The sequence below is a fragment of the Struthio camelus genome, chromosome 1 (assembly GCF_040807025.1).
Source record: "Struthio camelus isolate bStrCam1 chromosome 1, bStrCam1.hap1, whole genome shotgun sequence".
Taxonomy (NCBI): domain Eukaryota; kingdom Metazoa; phylum Chordata; class Aves; order Struthioniformes; family Struthionidae; genus Struthio; species Struthio camelus.
In genome coordinates this window covers 164,944,975-164,964,127 of record NC_090942.1, presented here as the reverse complement: position 1 = coordinate 164,964,127, position 19,153 = coordinate 164,944,975, and the positions used below count along the sequence as shown (strand labels likewise).

Below are 19,153 nucleotides of genomic sequence, written 5' to 3'. Positions count from 1 at the left end.
CTGCCTCAATTTGCAAGGTAAATGATTTCTTCCTGACTCAAAAAACTTGGCTAAAGTAGTACTGATACAGCATGGATTTAACAAACTACACCACCACAAATGCATCTTTTGTCTCCTATTTTGTGAACAGCTTAGTGAAGAAAAGCAGCCTTTTAACTCTTCCGAAGTTAAAAACACACATATACTTATGCTGACACTAACAGTCACAGCATGATGTTTCTCTTCTCACCAGCATAAATTTCTTTCCAAATCATGAATTAGGACTAATCTTCAAGAACGCCATCAATTAAAAGGGCATCAAGTGGCCATTGTGCAAAAAGTATTCATAGTGACCTAGCAAGCCAAGAAGCAGGAGATAAGTGTAATAAAATTCTCCAATATTTATGTTTGAAGTAATATCTAAATTCTGGCTGTCTTTGAAAGAGATAGGTCTACTTCCCATGTATACGTTAGCTTTAGCAAGTTGATCCTACTACAGAAAAATATTTATCATTGATTTGGAAAATTAGTATTCCATTGTATTAGCATGCCAAATCAACACTCCCTCTGATCACATTTAACACAAAGGCTGCTAGGCAAACAGAGGACGGGAAAGCAGTATTAGATGTAATGTTAAATCATCTCATAAGCACTCAAAAACCGTTCTAGTTCCAGTACTCTCCTATGCCATGCCGTTAAAACTGGTCTCATTATTCCACAGGAACAATGAACTGCAATCTCAGACCGAAATGAGATCAGTTTAGGACCAATACTTTAACTTCCAAATCAGATCTGGTTTTTGGAACCTAGGAATTGAGCCATCAATAAGGTAGGACAAACCTACAGTTGTCACAGTGGCCAGAAAATCATAACCAGTCTGAGGCTTGCCATTAGCACACAGACTGGAATCACAGAGAACAATTGTGTTTTCCTTATTGCAATGAGAAATTTAATCAACTCATGAGGAAAACGTGACACTCCCTTCACTTTTTTTTTTTCAAAAGTCACATTGTTTAAACTGCAAACTGACAATACCTATTCTCAAAATTAGACTACCAGAGTAAACTTCATAACTCAGTCTTCACTATTTTAATATGCTTTTCTCTTGAAACTACTGAGCAGTTCCATCTAAATTTGATGGAGAACTAAAAATTGGAAAGGAAAGAAATCTGAAAATATTTACAGCATTCCTCCTTTTTCTACAAGTAATTTGGTATTTTATGACTACCATGCTGCAGCGGCATAACCTTCCTGGAAGGGTGGGCCAAAAAATCTATCATAAAGAAATCCATGGAATGCGCTTTTGCCCCCAAGCCCCATTATCATGCAGCCATTATTCCAATAGCCATATCTTATATGCAAGGATATTCTTCTGCCCATTTACTCAGATGGCCAAAATGAAGGCCAACCTGCCAGCGAGTGGATACAACTCTCCTCCTTAGGTGGTCACACGCACATACAGAGCAGTACATGTGCACACCTGCTACCTGGCCGTGCAGGGTGAGGCCTACCTTCTGCTCCGGTGACAGAAGCACAGCTGGCCTTATGTGGATAAGGGTCCCTAGACCTCACCTCACAGAGGATACCAGAGAATGGGCCAGATGAATTGTTCTCAGTGACTTAAAGTTTTACATGAAATCCCTTGCAACACTGAAATTAAGATTTCCTTAGTTTAACCAAGGCTACTAACATGAGAAGCTGTAAATAAATAACAGAATATAAGTAGGTAAAACAACATATGTGGCAGAAGAAACCACTCAGCTTCTATATTTACAAAGGATGTTTTACAAATTCATCAAACTTACGTATCTGAGTCATCAGAGCTGGAGTCATCGTGACTTTGTTCAGACTTCCACCTCTTGTGCCTATCAATAAGCTCAGTCAGGTAGGAGGTTTTCTTTGCATTTCGTAAAATAAATTTGTGTTTTAACAGTTCCTTTGCAGTCGGTCTCTTAAAAGAAATGAATTTTTTAATTGCATTTGACAGTGTTGAAATGACTCATAGTTATATCACTATAAAGAGATTATTAAGCAAACTAAGCAATACTGTCACAGGCTTTGTGTTGATACTGTGCATCTTAAAATATTGCCATTTGTATTTACAAAAAAAGTAAGATGCTAGTGAGTATGTTGCCCCATACTAGGAAAGCTGAAAGCACTTTTTGCTACACAGAGACTAAAGGATAAACTTTTCAAAAGTGCCAAAACTACATATTAACTTCCTTTGATGTTCAACTGAATGAACTGCAGCCTCTGGCATCACTTGGGACAGAATTTTCAAACATCCATATGGCTATATTAGAACAATATGAGAACTGCTGCCTCTTTCTTAAAGCTTTCTGCCAGGAATTTTATTTTTTGTACAAGTGCTTTACTGATCCAGCTATTAAAATTGATAGCCCCCCCCCCCCCCCCCCAAAAAAAAAATTTACAAGGAAATCTATCTCCCATTTAGACCAATTTCTGTACTGAAGTCCCGCACAGCAGAAACCTTTTCAAGTAAAAAAGAACTAAAGAGAATAGGTTAAAAAAAAAATTTTGAACCCACAAGTTTGCACACGTTAAAAAAAAGGCACCAAAAAACCTACGACCTGAACTCCTAAATGTATATTTTTTTAATTAAACAGTTGATTTTTCAAACTGCTTTAAAAAAAGCATACACATATATTGACTCTCTTGAGAGGAGCCATAATACATTGAAGTGGTTTTGTTAAATCTCTTGATAAGATATCTCTAAGTTGTACGACATACATCTGATCAAGTTTATCTACTGGTGGGCTATTTCCTTACCTATTTCACTCTGCCTATGTATCTTAAAATGCTTTGTCCACTTTATTTTTGAAAACTAGAATGCTAACTGAATAGTACTGTTATCAATACAGGGAAAAGCATTTCAACCTTAAAATAGCAAGTTTTAACTTCCATTAATCTCTCGAAATACATTACTGATATATTTCCCTCTAAACCCCCTGCAAAGGAGTTTTTCATAGAGAATTCGTGTAAAATGGGCAAGTTTTTTACTAGAAGATGACAAACAGCTGAAACTCACAAAGCTTGGGTCCTTGTTCAAGCAGGCTTCAACAAATTCTTTGAGAGATTTACTGAAATTTCCTTCCAGCGTTGGTGGATTGTTCTTAGGGATGAGGAACAACACCTTCATCGGATGCAATTCTGAATGAGGTGGCTCTCCTTTTGCAAGTTCTATGGCTGTTATGCCTAACGACCAGATATCTGCCTGTAACAAACAACACTTCAAAGGTTAGGCTGCAAAAGAAAAGGAAACAATGTTGCTGGTAAAGGTAGATGTTAACCTTTACTGTAAATCATTTTCATATGCAAATTGCTCTTGTTAATATCCCCCACCTATCTGCTCCCTTTTTTCTGTGTCTCCTAGAGCACATTGTTTTAAACCTCTATATCTGGTCTACAGCTTATTTTATTGAATTAAAATTAGCCTCGTTAAAGTGTAGTTCATAAACGCTCAGCCATTATTCTCTACACAGCATATAATCACACATACTGGAGTGCATAAAGTTCAGCACTTGTTTTTATTCTACTTCAAAAAGCAGATCTGCATATTAGAGTTTTAAATCTTTCTGAAATCAATACCATTTCACTCACAGTTAGAATCGATTTTGAAACAATTTTTTAAGAGTAATGCTGTACAACAGTTCCAGAAGCCTCTTCTAAAGCAATGATTAGTAAAGTTGTTATAAAACAGCATTTTATCTACCACATCCAAGTACATCCAAACAACCTTATACCATCCGTAAATTTTACCACGTTAAGATTTGTACAGTTTCAAGTCTTGAACAACAGTTATTCCCACAGGATCAGGTAGGAGTTGGCAAATCATTGCTAACTACAATTTAGTGCAGTATTGCCATAAGCCTTTCCTCTCTCATTCAAAGGAGTAAAAATCAGTTCAACTTTGATGCTCGTATAGCCAAAGAACAGCCAGGTACAGTAGGAAGAGAGATTTTTAAAACTATATTTATGTTGCTATTAGAAGCTATACAGCAGAAAGGTGCAGAACTAGATATAGGCAAATTAAAACAGGTAAGAGAAGATATTGACTTTCAGATAAAGAAAGAAAACAAAAGAACACAGGAGGAAGGAATAAGAATTACTGACAGAGTAACAGCAGCTAGAAAGAAGGGAAGGCTACTATGAGGACATTACATCAGAGAACAAACGGCTTAGAGAAAAGGAAATAAATGATGAGGGGAAAGATAAATAAAAAATGGGGAAAGAAAAAAGCAGGTGGTAACTTTAATGTCATGTAACTATTTTAGTCATATCTTGTTATTTTAGAATTTTTTTTCCCTATGATTGAGACTGATTTTTGGCAGCTAAAAGATTTTCTCTACTATTATCCCAATGGATTACTGTGACTTTAAAAATGAATTACAAGAGAAAATGAAAAATAAAGTCCAAATTTTTGCTACAAAGTACTCCTCGCAGATTAGCTATTTATCACATTAACATGTGAATGTTGTTACAGCTAACTTTCTACTCTCACACAAGCCACCTGGAAATACTAAGTTCCAAAATGCATGGCTCTGAATCATTATTTACATACCTCTGATACAAGTTGGTGAAATTTTAGCACCCATGTCAAATGTTACATTTCTTGTTTATTTTTAAGCAATAAACACAAATATTACAGTACCTTGTAAATACTACACATGGTCAGAGAAGGAATGATAGGAGTATCTTAGAGAAACAAACAGTTTGGGAATGGGACTGAATAAAACATCTAAGGAATGAGTAGATTTTGTATAGCAGGTAAGGAACAGGAATGCATAGCTCACTTACATCTGAGCAGTCCTGAAATATGATGTACTATTGAGAACATAATATTAGGAACATAAATTTGGACTTGGTTTGATATTGTTTAATTTCACCAATTTTCAAAGAAAAATACACAAAATGTATGCACTTATCAAATCCTGAATTGAAACTTCATTTTTCAAAAACACATAAAGTATGTCCATTTGACATTTTTGATCTATTCAACCAATTGCTTCTCTACCTTAACAAAAGATACTCTGTATTTATGTTTCCAAAATTTACATTTGGCAAGAAATAAGACTATACTCAAAATCACCACCTTATATTTAAGCCTTCATTATTTTTATACAAGCTTGCGAGACAATAACAGGAATGTTAAAAACATTGTAAAGTAACGTAAAGACAATAAAGATATATTGTTTCAACCAAAAGCTTTAAATTTCAAGTACTTCATGTAAGGAAATTCTTCAAAAGTCTCTCTTCAATTCTGAAATCTGTGTTTGAAAGGATGAAAGGATTCAGAAGCACACCTGAATTCAGATGAAGTTTGGTTATACTGTAATATCTAAAAATGTTTAGAGTAGAAATCAACATATTGGAAAAATAGTTCTTGCAGAACTAATACATGAGTTGACAATACAGTGTAGATTATGATCAGGAAGACCATCAGCTACCAGTAATGTTAAGAAGCACTTCTGTATTAACAAAAGAGCTTAAGCTTTGTAATAATTATTAGCGGTATTAGATCTCAAGCTGCATCTACCTTCTTTTAGCCACATTAGTGGCTTTCTGTCGTAACTCAGGTTTTGCTTACCCTTGCACAATTGTACAGTTTCAGCAGTCAGCATGAGCAAAGATATCAACCCAAAGAGAGAAGGAACAATAAGCAATTTAATAGTTGGCATGAGGCACGAACAGCAACACAATAAGGGAGGAAAGGAGCAGATGAGCATAGCATATCATTAGCAGAGCACTTTCAGGCCCTTTGAGAAATCCCATTAGCATGAGGGTAAGTAACAGGATTGGAGAGGGGAAGGAACAAAACTGGGTAACAGCAACTACTTGCCCCTCACTGGATGTACACTATAAAAAGGACACTCCTCAAATATGATCAGCTCATGGAAAGAAAATTAGGTTAGCACTGAATGTCTGCTTTCTCACTCATGTATAAGATAAAATAAAATAAAGAGGCCTTACAAAGTGGTTGTTGCCCAACACTAGTAAAGCTGTCTGTAGAGACAGCTTAGTCTGCTTTCAAAATGTCAAAAGGCTCCCAGACACAAATATGTATCTCTACCTCATTCAGATCTTGAGCTCTAGCTTTGCAGGGCACTGATCAAGCTTTTAAGAACTTTTTATGTACCCGGGACATTGTGGAATGAAGCAGCCAGAATTTAATACCTGAGATGTGTTTAAGTGAATCACGGTGCGTTCAAGAAAAAGTCATTCCCAAAAGCCAAACCTAAAAAAGCCCCCAAACGAACAAAAAAACCTGCTTTACTCAACATTATGAATTTGAGGTCTTTGAAGCTTCTAGAGGCTCGATAGAGCCCCGCTAGCTCTTTTCAAATGACCTCTACACATTAAGATATCAAAGGGAAGGAAGTAATATCACAGATGATGTAAACCACTGTGTCAGTATTGGCCAGTTCCTTGCTTGGATGATGGTGGAAAGAAACAGGTCATCCTTTCTCATTGAGTTGTGGAACATGGGACTATGCAGCCCATTCTCCCACAGATCATGAACAACAGCACTTTCAAATAGCATGTTTGCACAACAGTCAAATCCATACCCTTAACAGTGCTGCTTTTTTTTTCCCCTTTCAAAAAAAAAAAGAACTCAAAACAGTGGAGATTAACTTTTTCTATATATTTGCTCTCTTTCACTTTTAAACAGCCAGCAAAAACACTCATTAATAGAATAGGACAAAAGGTATGGGGAAATACTTGTCAATAGCATAATACTTGCTGCCATCTGGGTGGGCTTAGCACGCAAAAATTTGGAGGTTTGGATACAAATTAGGAAAGCTTCGTTCCACGCCAACAGCTTTAGTGGCTAGTCATCATAAAAATGTGCACCTGTCTAGACCCAGCCAAAGATGATTTGCTACATTCTGAAGACCAGCTTGTATAATTCAAGTTTGAACAAAAACATTTATAAATGAAGTAAAGGAAGGGACTTTGGCTAATGCTTTGAAATACCAAAGTCTCTTACCTTTGAATCATATGCTGATTGCTTTATTACTTCAGGTGCCATCCAAAATGGGGTTCCCACAAAGGTATTTCTCTTTATTTGTGTATCTGTTAGTTGTCCTGCTACTCCAAAATCTGCTAGTTTTACTTCTCCTTGCTCAGATAGCAATACATTAGCAGCTAGAATAAAGGAAAATGAAACAGCTGAAATTAATAGCTTTGGTACTTCAAGGTTATTCATTTCTACTGCATGAGCTAGTCTAAAAACAGTTACAACACACATAAAAAACAATTTACCTTTAATATCTCTGTGGATTTTCTTTTCTGAATGCAAGTAATCAAGTCCTTTGAGTATCTCCCTTAATATTGTTGCAATCTGGATTTCATCAAGTGAGCCAGGTTCTAACTAGGAGACACAAAAATATTTACACATGTGCGTACAACTACACACACACACACACAAATAAAACTTAAAGCTTACGAGATGGCAAAGAAATAAGAAAATAACAAGTCAAGTATTTGTGATCAAATACATGAAATAAAATGAAAAAAAATTATATTCCACTTCAATCGTCTTTAGTCAAAGCCTGTCTTGCTAAGCGGTGAATCTTATGAAATTATAGTGTATGTCCTATCCGTCAGACTTACCTAATAACGTCTGAGCCTGCCAGTCAATTGTAATAAATCGATCGGACAAAATTCACAAGTTCCTAAAAACTTACTTAAGACTGCTGGCTGCGTAGAAGAAGGATATCCAAAATTACCATGCAGTTTGTTCCCCTCTCTCCAAGTCTTTCACATACAAACTTTCCTATTTTTATAGAGCAGTGTGAGAGCGTGTGAGAGAGAGAATTAAATTCAATAGTTCAGTATTGTAATTATTTTCCTCCAATCTACTTAGCAGGGAAGGGGTCAGTTTATTTGTCTTACTATGCCTTGTCTTTTCTTCAGCCTAAGGAGAGAGACCTACCTTAAAATGTTGCTGTTGTCTTAGTTCCTATTTATTTCAGGAACTAATTTCTCTCGCTCTGCCACATCTCAAAACTTCCAGTTTGCTTACTTCATAACATGAGATACAGCCCAAAATACTTTAAAGAAAATACATGGCTCTATATCAAGCGTCTGACAAACAAGAAGCAAAAAATACTATATTTATCTAAAATATCTTTAAAAAGTTTGGTAAAACCTCCATAAAGACACAGTGTCAAGTTACAGCTTTGCAGCCATGTCTGCACAACCTTTGAAAAGTGTCTGTCTTGTAATCTTCTTATTTATATTGTATTGAACTGAGATGTGCAAGTCTACCGGCTGTATATAGACCCAAATCTCAAAATCTGAAGAGGAAACTAAAGCACTTCAGGCAGCACTTCAATCACACATGCTATTACTGCATGGGATTTTGTGAACCTCCTTGAAACACAACTCAAACTGTTAGCCTAACAAAAGCACTGCATACTGTAAAAGTTATTTTTTTTCACAAAAAAACCCAAAACAGGGAACCTATAAATCTTCAAATTGCTAGAATAAATGGTTCTGAGCGATGTAATTCTTGTAAGAAGAGACAGTAGGGATAGAAGAACTCAGAGCTCTCTCCATCTGAGGTAAATTCCAGAAAGTGAGTATGCCACTAACTCTAAAGAGATAAAGATAAGACCACTACCTGAAGAGGCTTCCTTAATATTCTAGTTTATTCCACAGTAGCAGCCACTGAAGTACAACCAAAGCAAGAACTTATACCTCTGAAGCTTCATTCAGTGAGGAATAACACTTATCAGATTAAAATTTCAGGGATGAGTAACATTAGAAAATCCTCAGGACTGAAATCCTCAGCTAATAGGCAGGAACAGATGTAAGGTTTCAGGTAACGTAGATAATATATTTTACCTTTGTAGCCTTACTAAAAAACATTTCTTTGCTTTTCTTTAGCTTTGAGAGAATCAATATTATCAGAACAAAATTAAGAAATTAATAATTTTTCCTCAGTAAAACTGACAAGTAGAGAGCAACATTCTGTTTTATAAGCACAACAAACAGGCGGGCACGTGATACTGCCAGTTCCTGAAATCCACCGAGAGATTCTCAAGGCTTTGCTTCTTATAGGCTGCAAAAGCTAGTTCAAGAACTGGCAACATGAGACAGCATATCTAACAGAAGAAAACGTCTTTTGCCAGATGTTAGCCAGCACCACATTAGTAAGCAGCAAGTCAGCAAAAACATACTATGACCGAGAATATCAGTATTTTCACATTGGCCAAAAACCTAAATTACAGCTCAAAACTGAAAAAGAATTTATGTAATCATATTAAATGTACTTTCTTCTGCGAGATGTGACTTTCAAAAGAAGCCAATGCATATTCAGGCACAGGTAACATCAGACCAACATATCATGAATACATGCAGAGCATGGAATTCCAGGTCTGTTGTTCATGATAAAAGCATTCACTAGCCTCCTGTCTTGTGGATGCCACCTGAAGAATCCCTCCATAAAGGCCTTTTTAATTTCACTCTTTCCTCAGATATTTATTAGTTGCCCCAACTGCAAACAGCAGACTATGCTACAAAGACTTCCACTCTCAGCCAGTATAATTCTCACTAACTTAAAATATGCATTTCTATTCCTAAAATAGTATTAAAAAACAAAACAAAACACAATAAATACTAGATGGCTTGTGGTTTTAAAATTTTCCTTTTCTTTTTTTTAAATGGCCAAAATGAATGGCCAGCACCCAGTTGAGGAAAACGTGACCTGCTCTGGTAATTATCCTTTCGAATTACAATTCAAAAGGCAATAATTTATTTTGTTAATTCATCTAGTGTAGTTATTTTTCAATCTAGTCTTTCAAATATTCTGAAATATGCCTCTAAGCTTTATTAAGCAGATCTCCTTGCAGAATTAGACACTAAAATTTTTGATGGAAGAGAAGCAGAATGGATATGGTTCACTAAATATATAAGGTTCTGATTTGATTTTATTTTTTTTAAACACATGGTATGCAAACACAAAAAAACACATCTTTCAAAGAAAGGTGTTTTAATGTCAGCTAAGATCGTGTCTCTATCTCCATTTAAACTTTAGTGAGAATTCAAATAGGGAAACTTCTGGCTTGTGTTTTGGGGGAGAAATGGAGGGGACTAGGGATGGAGGGTGTTGTTTTAAAATGTATACACCAGACTTAATTACATTAGTAGAAATAAGAGACAGAAAATACTAATTATTTTCAGCTTCTAGTGTTCTCTGGTTGACCGAAGTTCAGTATTCTAAGATGAAAGTGTTTATATCTTGCTTCCAATATTATGTTGCTTACTTCACTTCCATCTGGACAAATAATCCGTCTTGGTTCACAGAAAAATAACATTTTTGTGGCATTGACAAACACTTTTTCTCTTTTCCTGGGAATATCCAAATTAAAACAAAAGCTTTTGTTTCTTAAGGCATCTAGTTACATTACTTTCCCACTTAAAGTAATAATCTTACACTTGTAAAACCATAACATTTTATATTAGAATATACAGCATCATAAGCAAATGACATATGCTTTCCAGAATTATATAACAGAGTAAGAGAAGAAAGTAATTATTTGGCCTAAAGTTAAAAAATCATAAATAATTTACTTACAAGATCAAGGGCAGAGCCTCCGCCAAGATATTCCATTATTATCCATAGCTTTGTATCCTGTAAAACAAAACAACAAAAAAAGAATATTACAGGGAAAAAAAGATCAGTTCTTTATCGTTAAGTTTTAAGACTTGTTTCATCCTTTTTGGTGAAGAAAGGATCTACAGCTCTGAAACACCACCAATGTTTAGCTGTATCTCCAAGATACCTCTGGATTTAAGATGTGATATTCTTTTTGGTCCCATCTGATGAGGAATTCACAAGCTATTTACACAACTGTGTGTTCTCAAGAAAGTTTAATTCTGTTCTTTTAATTGAACAAGTGGAAAGCTACCCCACATTCATCAGAAGGTAACAGCACAGACATTAGAAGTTAATTACTTCAAATAACTGATACACACTCATGGTACTTCTTCTGTGTATTGATACTAATACTGCTAGAATACAGATAGCATCCAGAATACAGATAGCAGAATACAAATAGCATCCAGAAATCCAGAACATTCTCTTCAATACCAGCCAAACAGTAATGTAGCAGAAGGAAACTTCACCTTTAAACCGAAAACATAAAGAACATAAACATCTAATCCAATGGTCAAAGCCTTGGAATTGGAAACAAGAATGACTAGAACCAGAAACGCACAAGTATTCTGAGGCCCTGACTTCAGCATATTAACTCCCAAAAGCCACCCACCTAACCGTCTTGTTCTTATGACAGTCATTAGTACGTTTTGGTAAAACTATCTGGTGAGACAGGAAACAAGACGGACAGGGGTCAGGCAGTGCAAGCAGAGAATAAACATTTACATTTAAAAACTCTAATACAGACATTCAGAATACCAAATATTATTTACATTACATAAAATATATTTCCTTTCATTACTATAAAATGTCTTCATTTTATTATCTTCATTAGTATAGATACTCAAAATATTTTCCTTAATAAGCTTAACTCCTGTGTAAGTTGAATTTCATTTAAAATGTATTGTTCAAATCACTGAATTGTTTCATTCTCTTGAAAGATGGATCTAAAACAGGTAAGTTATGAGTTAAGGAAGAATACTGGAAAATTTTCTCTTCTAATGTTTATTCATCTGATATACGGTATAGAATTCTGGACAACTATGTTCAAGAAAGATGAAAGCAATGAGAAAGATAGAGAATAAAGTTTATTGTAGATGGCTACAGCAATTTGTTAGTTTTACCAAGTAACAAAGTTTGGGAGGAGTTACAATTACCCTGAAATACCTCACAGGATTTAAGCAACCACACCCCATACACATACAAAAGCTAAAAGAAATTAAGCTCGTATAAAAGCTCGTTTTCCCTTTTCCAAGGGAAAGCTTGATGTATTTCAGAAACGTATAATACAATATATACTATTGTATATACTACAGTAAGAAAGAGACTGGCCTCAGGAATTTGTTTCTGCTGTTTGCAGTGTCTTATTCCTAAATACGCTAGGAGAAGCAGTAAGTCCACCTTTCCCTTGCAGTAGAACCCTTGAGACATGAATTAAAGCAAAGCCATAAATCCACTAGATAAATATTCAAGTGAAATTGCTGCATGAACCATACATTTTGTTATGATTATCAAGTTATATTACGGTTTATTAGTTTTAACGCCATGTACCAAATACTCACAAGAATTCAAGCATAAAACCTAAGTATCTTTTATAAAGCAAGGAGCAGATAAATAGCAATAAGATTAATTCACTTTAATCTGCAAAATAAAAATTAATGTGAACACAGTAACTGACAGCCAGAACACGTGAGACACTCTGAATATTCATCTATAAAGACGGTTATAAAGAGAGTGTGTGAGTGCAAGAGAAGGCAAGTGAGAGTGTGAAACAGAGAGCATTCGAACAACTGCATAATGTAACTTTTTAAAAATTATGTGAAGAATTTGAAAATTCTAGCTCTTAGTAATCACTTAGGCCCTTTAGTCATTGTTACAGCTGTAACTACATCTGCATCTGTCCTCTGTCTGACCTCAGAATGCACCTTTTGTAAGTAAAAGCACACAGCCCTCCACCTATCTCAATTTTCACAAGTTGTACCATTTTCAGGTAAGATCCTAGTCTAGAGTTCCTTCACCATCCACTATCTTTAATTTACAGATAAAAGTATTTCTATACTTGTTCTTCGGGAGTCAACTACTGGTATTTGACAAACACAATCTTGTTAAAAATATTTTAAGAGAAGCAGATCATAGCTCTTATAAAAAAAATAATTTTAAAACTTAAAGAAGTCTACATTACAATCTTTGTAAAGCGGTTTCATAATGTTTACTTCCTGCAGACACCAGAGATGCTGAAAGAATTATTGCATGTCTTAAGAGAATCCCTTATAATCCTGAAATAGTTATTTTTTTGTGGCTAAGTTTCCCAGATTTTACCTTCCCAGAGGCCCAAAGGCTCCAATCCCAATAGTTTCAGAACAAGCATGCTTTTGAGAGGCGACTTATTCTGAGTCATTTCATCTTCAGAAATCTTCCTGAGGTCAGTCAACACAATCAGTATATCAAAAAGGAAAAAAAAAAAAGGCATTGAAAACCTGTCTTGAAAACCTGTCTTTTAAAGTAGCATGAAATAGCTTGCATACTCCAGTTTTGTGTACATACAAAATTTAACGATGAATTAAGTACAAACATGTCAACTATATCACTACCACTTATTTCAGCAGAAATGCCTAGTTAGGAAAGAACATGGTAAGGCAGATTGAACCCCTTAATCTTACTGAAAATTAAAAAAAAATTCACATACACAACAAAAAAAAACATAAGAAATCAAGAGAAAATACATCTTCCATTTTCTAACATCTCAAGTATCTCATAGATTTAAAGAAATAACAACTTCAATTAGGATACAACAATTTCCCAAAAGATAAAAATTCTTCCCAAAACTAGCTACCAAATTCTTATACTTTTGATAATACTCAAAACAAGTTGAATATAAAAGTTTGGAAGTAGCATAAAATAACTTTAAAAGATATAAGAACGTCATGTTTTGAATATGATCATAATTCAGTCTTTTTATCATGATTCATACTTTTTTTTTTTTTAAAGTTTGCCTAATCTTTCCTCCTGAAGCTTTCATGAACAATTGCTTGGGGTCACATTTCTCAGTTTATAATATAATAGCTATGAATCCAGTAAACTCAGTAATATTACATTTTAAAATAAATCTAAAATTCAGTAAGGTGTGGAAATGCACTTAGGACACTTACACAACTGCACTTGTATCCCTGTGTGAAGTAAAACAATAGCCATATGTTATGATTATGGTATCTTTATCTACATTGCCCTAGAGTCAACTAAAATTGATCTTAAATGTGCCTCTACCATCCTCCCCAATATACTGCTCCTCCAATTAAGTTCTCATCATACATGTGAAAAATCTGAACAGAAATAAATTCCATTGTAGTGAATCTTACTATCACTGTAACTAATCCTTGCTGGAATTGATTTTCTTGGTTTTCTTATTTAAAATCTGCATAAATTGCTTAACAAGAAAATACAAAGGAATGTTTTTGGTGAGATTTTATCAAGCAATTCACCAAAACGTATTTCACTTTTAGAATCAGTTAACCCATATACACTTACTTTATGCCACTTGGCAACAGTGCAAGGCAACTAGAGCACTACTGTCAACTATCTTTGGCATCACCAGAAAAATGCACCTCTTTCTTTCATTACTTTGCCAATATCTCTCGCACTCTTGACATTCCCTAACACCTATTATTGCTTTTGCTTTTTAGGCAGCTGAAGATTCTGTCTCCCCTTGTACTTCTCCCTCTTTTTTGTATGCATCCCCCATTTTTCCTTTCGGATGAAACACCAAAAGCACTAAATTATCTTCAGTAGATTAATCAGAAAAAGCACTTACATACTATACTTTCAACAAAAAACTACATTTGTATACTGAGACTACCACCATCAGGCGCTCTGTTTTAAGATCTGAAATAAGATCAGTTTTCTTCTTTCAAACATCAGTCACAACAGAGCACTGAGGTTTCTTCCAAATACAGTGGCGCCATGGTGAGCTACTAATCCAAATTTAGCATCACTACTCCTCTATAAATATAAATGAGCACATTAATGAAGGCATATGGAATGTTTATTTTTTCATAGTAGGAACATGGGTTTTTTCTTTGATGCCATGAAGCTTGAAAAAGGAACAGCTTTGAAATCTAAGAGAAGCTCTGTTACTGAAGGGCAGAGTTTCTATAAAGACTTTCCTTTCCTAGTTCGCTCTTCTTGCAGTTTGACTTCTATTTTAACTCTGCAACCACACAGGACAAAAAAGAAAACTGGCAAAAGCAACCTTATCTCTAATAATGTGTTCTCAATTAATTCACTATTATATCATGAAAGTAGTTATAAATAAAACGCAGTTACAGTGGGGAAAGAACTTCCCCTAACATGCAAAAATCAAGGACCATCCACCAAAAGACTCTTCTGGAGCCTCAGAATTCCGTTTTAATAGAAATTTGAGCTGTACAAAAGAAGTATACAAACATGAGAAAGATTAAACATTTCTTTATAAATCATTATGAAGCTAATAAAATATGTGAGTAAATATGGAGACGTCCATCTTTAGAGATGTCTTGTTTTACTTTTTTTAAAATGGAGAACACATTTCTTGGCTGTGTGATATTAAACAGGCAGGATTCACCAGAAGCAATCAAGCCAAAGTATATTTGAACAATCAAAATGTACCTAAATCTTTCTTGGGAGATTCAGGGTTTGCAGAGAACCATAAAGGAGAAAGACTACAAGCACTCAAAAGTAGTAACACCAAGTGATCTTCAGAGCATTTCAAAATTTAGATAAAAGTACCAAATCAAGGAAGTCAGCTAATGCAATTTGAAAACAGCAGCACAACTGTAAACACGACTTGAATGATGCCTGAAGTGAAACAAAGTTCCCATCTATTATGAGAAAGAGTATTTCCCACCTCAAATTCATGGTACACAATAGGCAGCAGAATAAAAAGTATTTCTAGAAGTGCATTAAAAAAATCTGTTACTCAAAGCTTTTCATTTTTCTAGAGACAAATCATCTCCAAACTCTACTGGAAACCTGTATTTACAAACACTTGTAACTTACATCAAAGACAACAGATCAAAAGGAATTACAAACTATAACTTAGATATTCAAAATAATACAACAGATTTGTTAATCAAAATAAGAACTAGTTTAAATTGATCTACAAAGTAGGAGGAAAACCTACAGCATTGCAAAACATACCTGAATCGACAAAACATACTTCAACAGAACTTTAATCTGAAAAAACAAACTGGCCCAAAGCTGAGATACATTGTGCAGTATGTGGTATGTGACTATGAGTAGAATTCAATAGCGATTTTGTTTAATAAACATTTCAGTTTAACTGATATATATGCTGAACTGATACAGATAAAAAAAAAAAAAAGAGAGATTCCTATTTCAATACTGGTACACATTTATTATCAATTTTCATACTGATTATCCGGCACAGAACTCACATTAAAAGAACCCTGAGATATGCAATGTACACAACCAAATAAACTCTCTAAACTGCATTCCTGCCTGCTACAGTTTGTTGCCGCACTGAGATTCCTGTTTTGCTACAGTTTGTTGCCGCACCTCACTGAGATTCCTATTTTGCTAACTTCATATATGAAAACATCAGGAAAGTCCAACAACAGTACCAAACTAGAACCTTCTCAAATATTTGCACACTGATTCTTAGATGCCCAATTTCAAAAATATGATACAGAGATAAAGATTTTCTCCTCTTCGACTTTAAACAAACTTGTCCACTGAGTCCTTGTTTCCAAATGAAAGATTTTAGAGGCAGCTGTATTTCACACTTGTGTTTCTTATTATGCTGCTGAAGTCCATGCTGCTTTATAAAGCCACCAGGTGGCAGAATGACCTAATGCCAAAGATGCTCTCTCACCTTTCCCCTCTGAAGAAGGTCCAGCCCTAGAACAACAAGCTGTGCAATCTGCTCAACTCAGAAGCAAAAAACCACCCTTCCAAAACGAAGCTGAAAACATTTGACATTCCAGTACCCTTCATAAAAAGTGGAAGAAAGGGTTAGTCAAACAGAAATACATCCTAAGGAATATGATCGCTCGTATATCTGAATTCTTCAATAAGCTTTCCTTTTTTCAAAATCATCAAGTTCAATTTCAGTCAACTATTCTTTACTCATCAGCAATCTCCTCTAAACACGCAATTGCATTAGTAGAGGTTCTCTTGTTCTGCAGCATGAAAGATAAGGATACTGCTAGCATTTGAGTCCTTATTATCTGTTAACTCATATGGACACATGTGAGCTTACATGCAGATAAAAGATACAGTGATCGATCAGAAAAAAATATACATTTTGTAGGATGCCATAAACGATGCATTGAGACAGTGCCAGGAAACGACACTTGCCATTGTGGCTATTTGTGGTATTTGGGTCTCTTAGACAAGCCTAAACCATGGGAGGCCTGTAGCTAGCGGTGTCCCGCAGGGGTCAGTCCTGGGTCCAGTCTTGTTCAATATATTCATCAATGACCTGGAGGAAGGGACAGAGTGCACCCTCAGCAAGTTTGCTGATGATACTAAACTGGGGGGAGTGGCTGACACACCAGAAGACTGTGCTGCCCTTCAGAGGGACCTGGACAGGCCGGAGAGCTGGGCGGAGAGGAACCTCCTGAAGGTCAACAAAGGCAAGGGCAAGGTCCTGCACCTAGGGAGGAATAATCCCATGCAGCAGGACAGGCTGGGGGTTGACCTGCTCTGCCGAGAAGGACCTGGGAGTGCTGGTAGACAACAAGTTAAGCATGAGCCAGCAGTGTGGCCTTGTGGCCAAGAAGGCCAACGGTCTCCTGGGGTGCATGAGGCAGAGTGTTGCCAGCAGGTGGAGGGAGGTGATCCTGCCCCTCTCCTCAGCCCTGGGGAGCCTGCATTTGGAGTACTGTGTCCAATTCTGGGCTCCCCAGGACAAGAGAGACATGGCACTCCTGGAGAGAGTCCAGCAGAGGGCTACCAAGATGATGAGGGGACTGGAGCATCTCTCCTCTGAAGAAAGGCTGCGAGAGCTGGGCCTGTTCAGCCTGGAGAAGAGAAGGTTGAGAGGCGATCTCATCAACGTGTATAAGTATCTGAAGGGGGAGTGTCAAGAGGATGAGGCCAGCCTCTTCTCCGTGGTGCCCAGCAACAGGACAAGAGGCAGTGGGCACAAACTGAACCACAGGAAGTTCCACCTGAACCTGAGAAAAAACTTCTTCCCTGTGAGGGTGACAGAGCACTGGAACAGGTTGCCCAGAGAGGTAGTGGAGTCTCCTTCGCTGGAGATATTCAAAACCCGTCTGGATGCGATCCTGGGCAATATGCTCTAGAGGACCCTGCTTGAGCCAGGGGGGTTGGACTAGATAATCTCCAGAGGTCCCTTCCAACCTAAACCGTTCTGTGATTCTGTGATTTCAGAACGACACTAAATGAACAACACCAGCCTTCTCAAACCTGAAAACAAGTATCAAGATCTCCAGAAGTACACTGATATTTTAAAAGTCTTTCCTCAAGAGCTTATCATTTTATAAAAAATATTTGAAGTACTCTGACACGTACAAGAAAATTATTGTTTTAGGCTATTAGAGAGAAGCCACCCTTGACTTGACACACTGACATTAGGTCCTTGAAACTCACAGGATTTGCAGACTTTCGAGTTGTTAGTGGACTTTTATTCAACTTCTATTCAACTTTTAGATCCATAGATTAGTATGAGAGCAGATACCATTTGATAAAAGAAAGTTTACTGATTATCAGTATACGATGGATATTAATATATTCAGTAAATACATAGTTTCATCAGTGAATGCATCCTGCTGTATTTCATGACCTTAATTCTTGTCACTTCTTATCTAATTGTAAATATTACACATATAAATATATTACTGGTTCAATTTAAAATTGAATCAGAGCTAAACCCAGTGTTGCCGTATGTTGAAAGTGCAAAATGAATAGCATACCACCATCTGCTTTCATGCCATTCTTTCCAGTACACAATCCTTGGATAGAGAAGGTAAGCAATGTCCCATGAACTTCAAACACCCTATCGAGATGCCAGTTAGATTGCTCAATGTCAATTAATAACTCTTTTGACAGATGAAAGGAATGTAACAGGATAAAATTACTGATCACAAAATAAGTTATTTACATTGCAGTTTCTCCCAAATTCGAACACCAATTCTGTTAGCATGGGTACTAAATAATCAAGTTCTTCCCATTACAAACGGACAAACCGAATCTACCACTCTATATCTAGCTCCTATGGTATCTGTCAATTATTAAAGAATGGATAAAATGTTTTCATAAGCTTTTAGATTGCTCTTCACAGAAGATAAACCACACAAAATTTTTCCGTGCTAATTCAGGCTACCTTTCTAAGACAGTGTAGTTTTCTGCCTCTAAAATGATAAAGTAGCATTTTGTTTTTAAAGACAATCTCAGTAAGTACTACTATTTTTTCTTGCATATCTGACCAACAAAAAGTTCTTTAGCCTCATTACAAAAAATAAAGAAAGCTGC

General features: G+C 36.0%; 1 protein-coding gene across 1 annotated transcript in view; it reads right to left on the bottom strand.

Moving 5' to 3' along the window:
* Positions 1–19,153, bottom strand: part of STK24 (serine/threonine kinase 24) — a 64,768-nt gene that overhangs the window by 10,152 nt on the left and 35,463 nt on the right. Inside the window, exons 3-7 of the mRNA XM_068928634.1 lie at positions 10,583–10,639; positions 7,264–7,372; positions 6,989–7,146; positions 3,029–3,214; positions 1,785–1,930 (exon numbers count right to left, since the gene is read on the bottom strand). Coding sequence (XP_068784735.1) covers positions 1,785–1,930; positions 3,029–3,214; positions 6,989–7,146; positions 7,264–7,372; positions 10,583–10,639 — 656 coding nt within the window. The remainder of the gene's footprint in view (positions 1–1,784; positions 1,931–3,028; positions 3,215–6,988; positions 7,147–7,263; positions 7,373–10,582; positions 10,640–19,153) is intronic.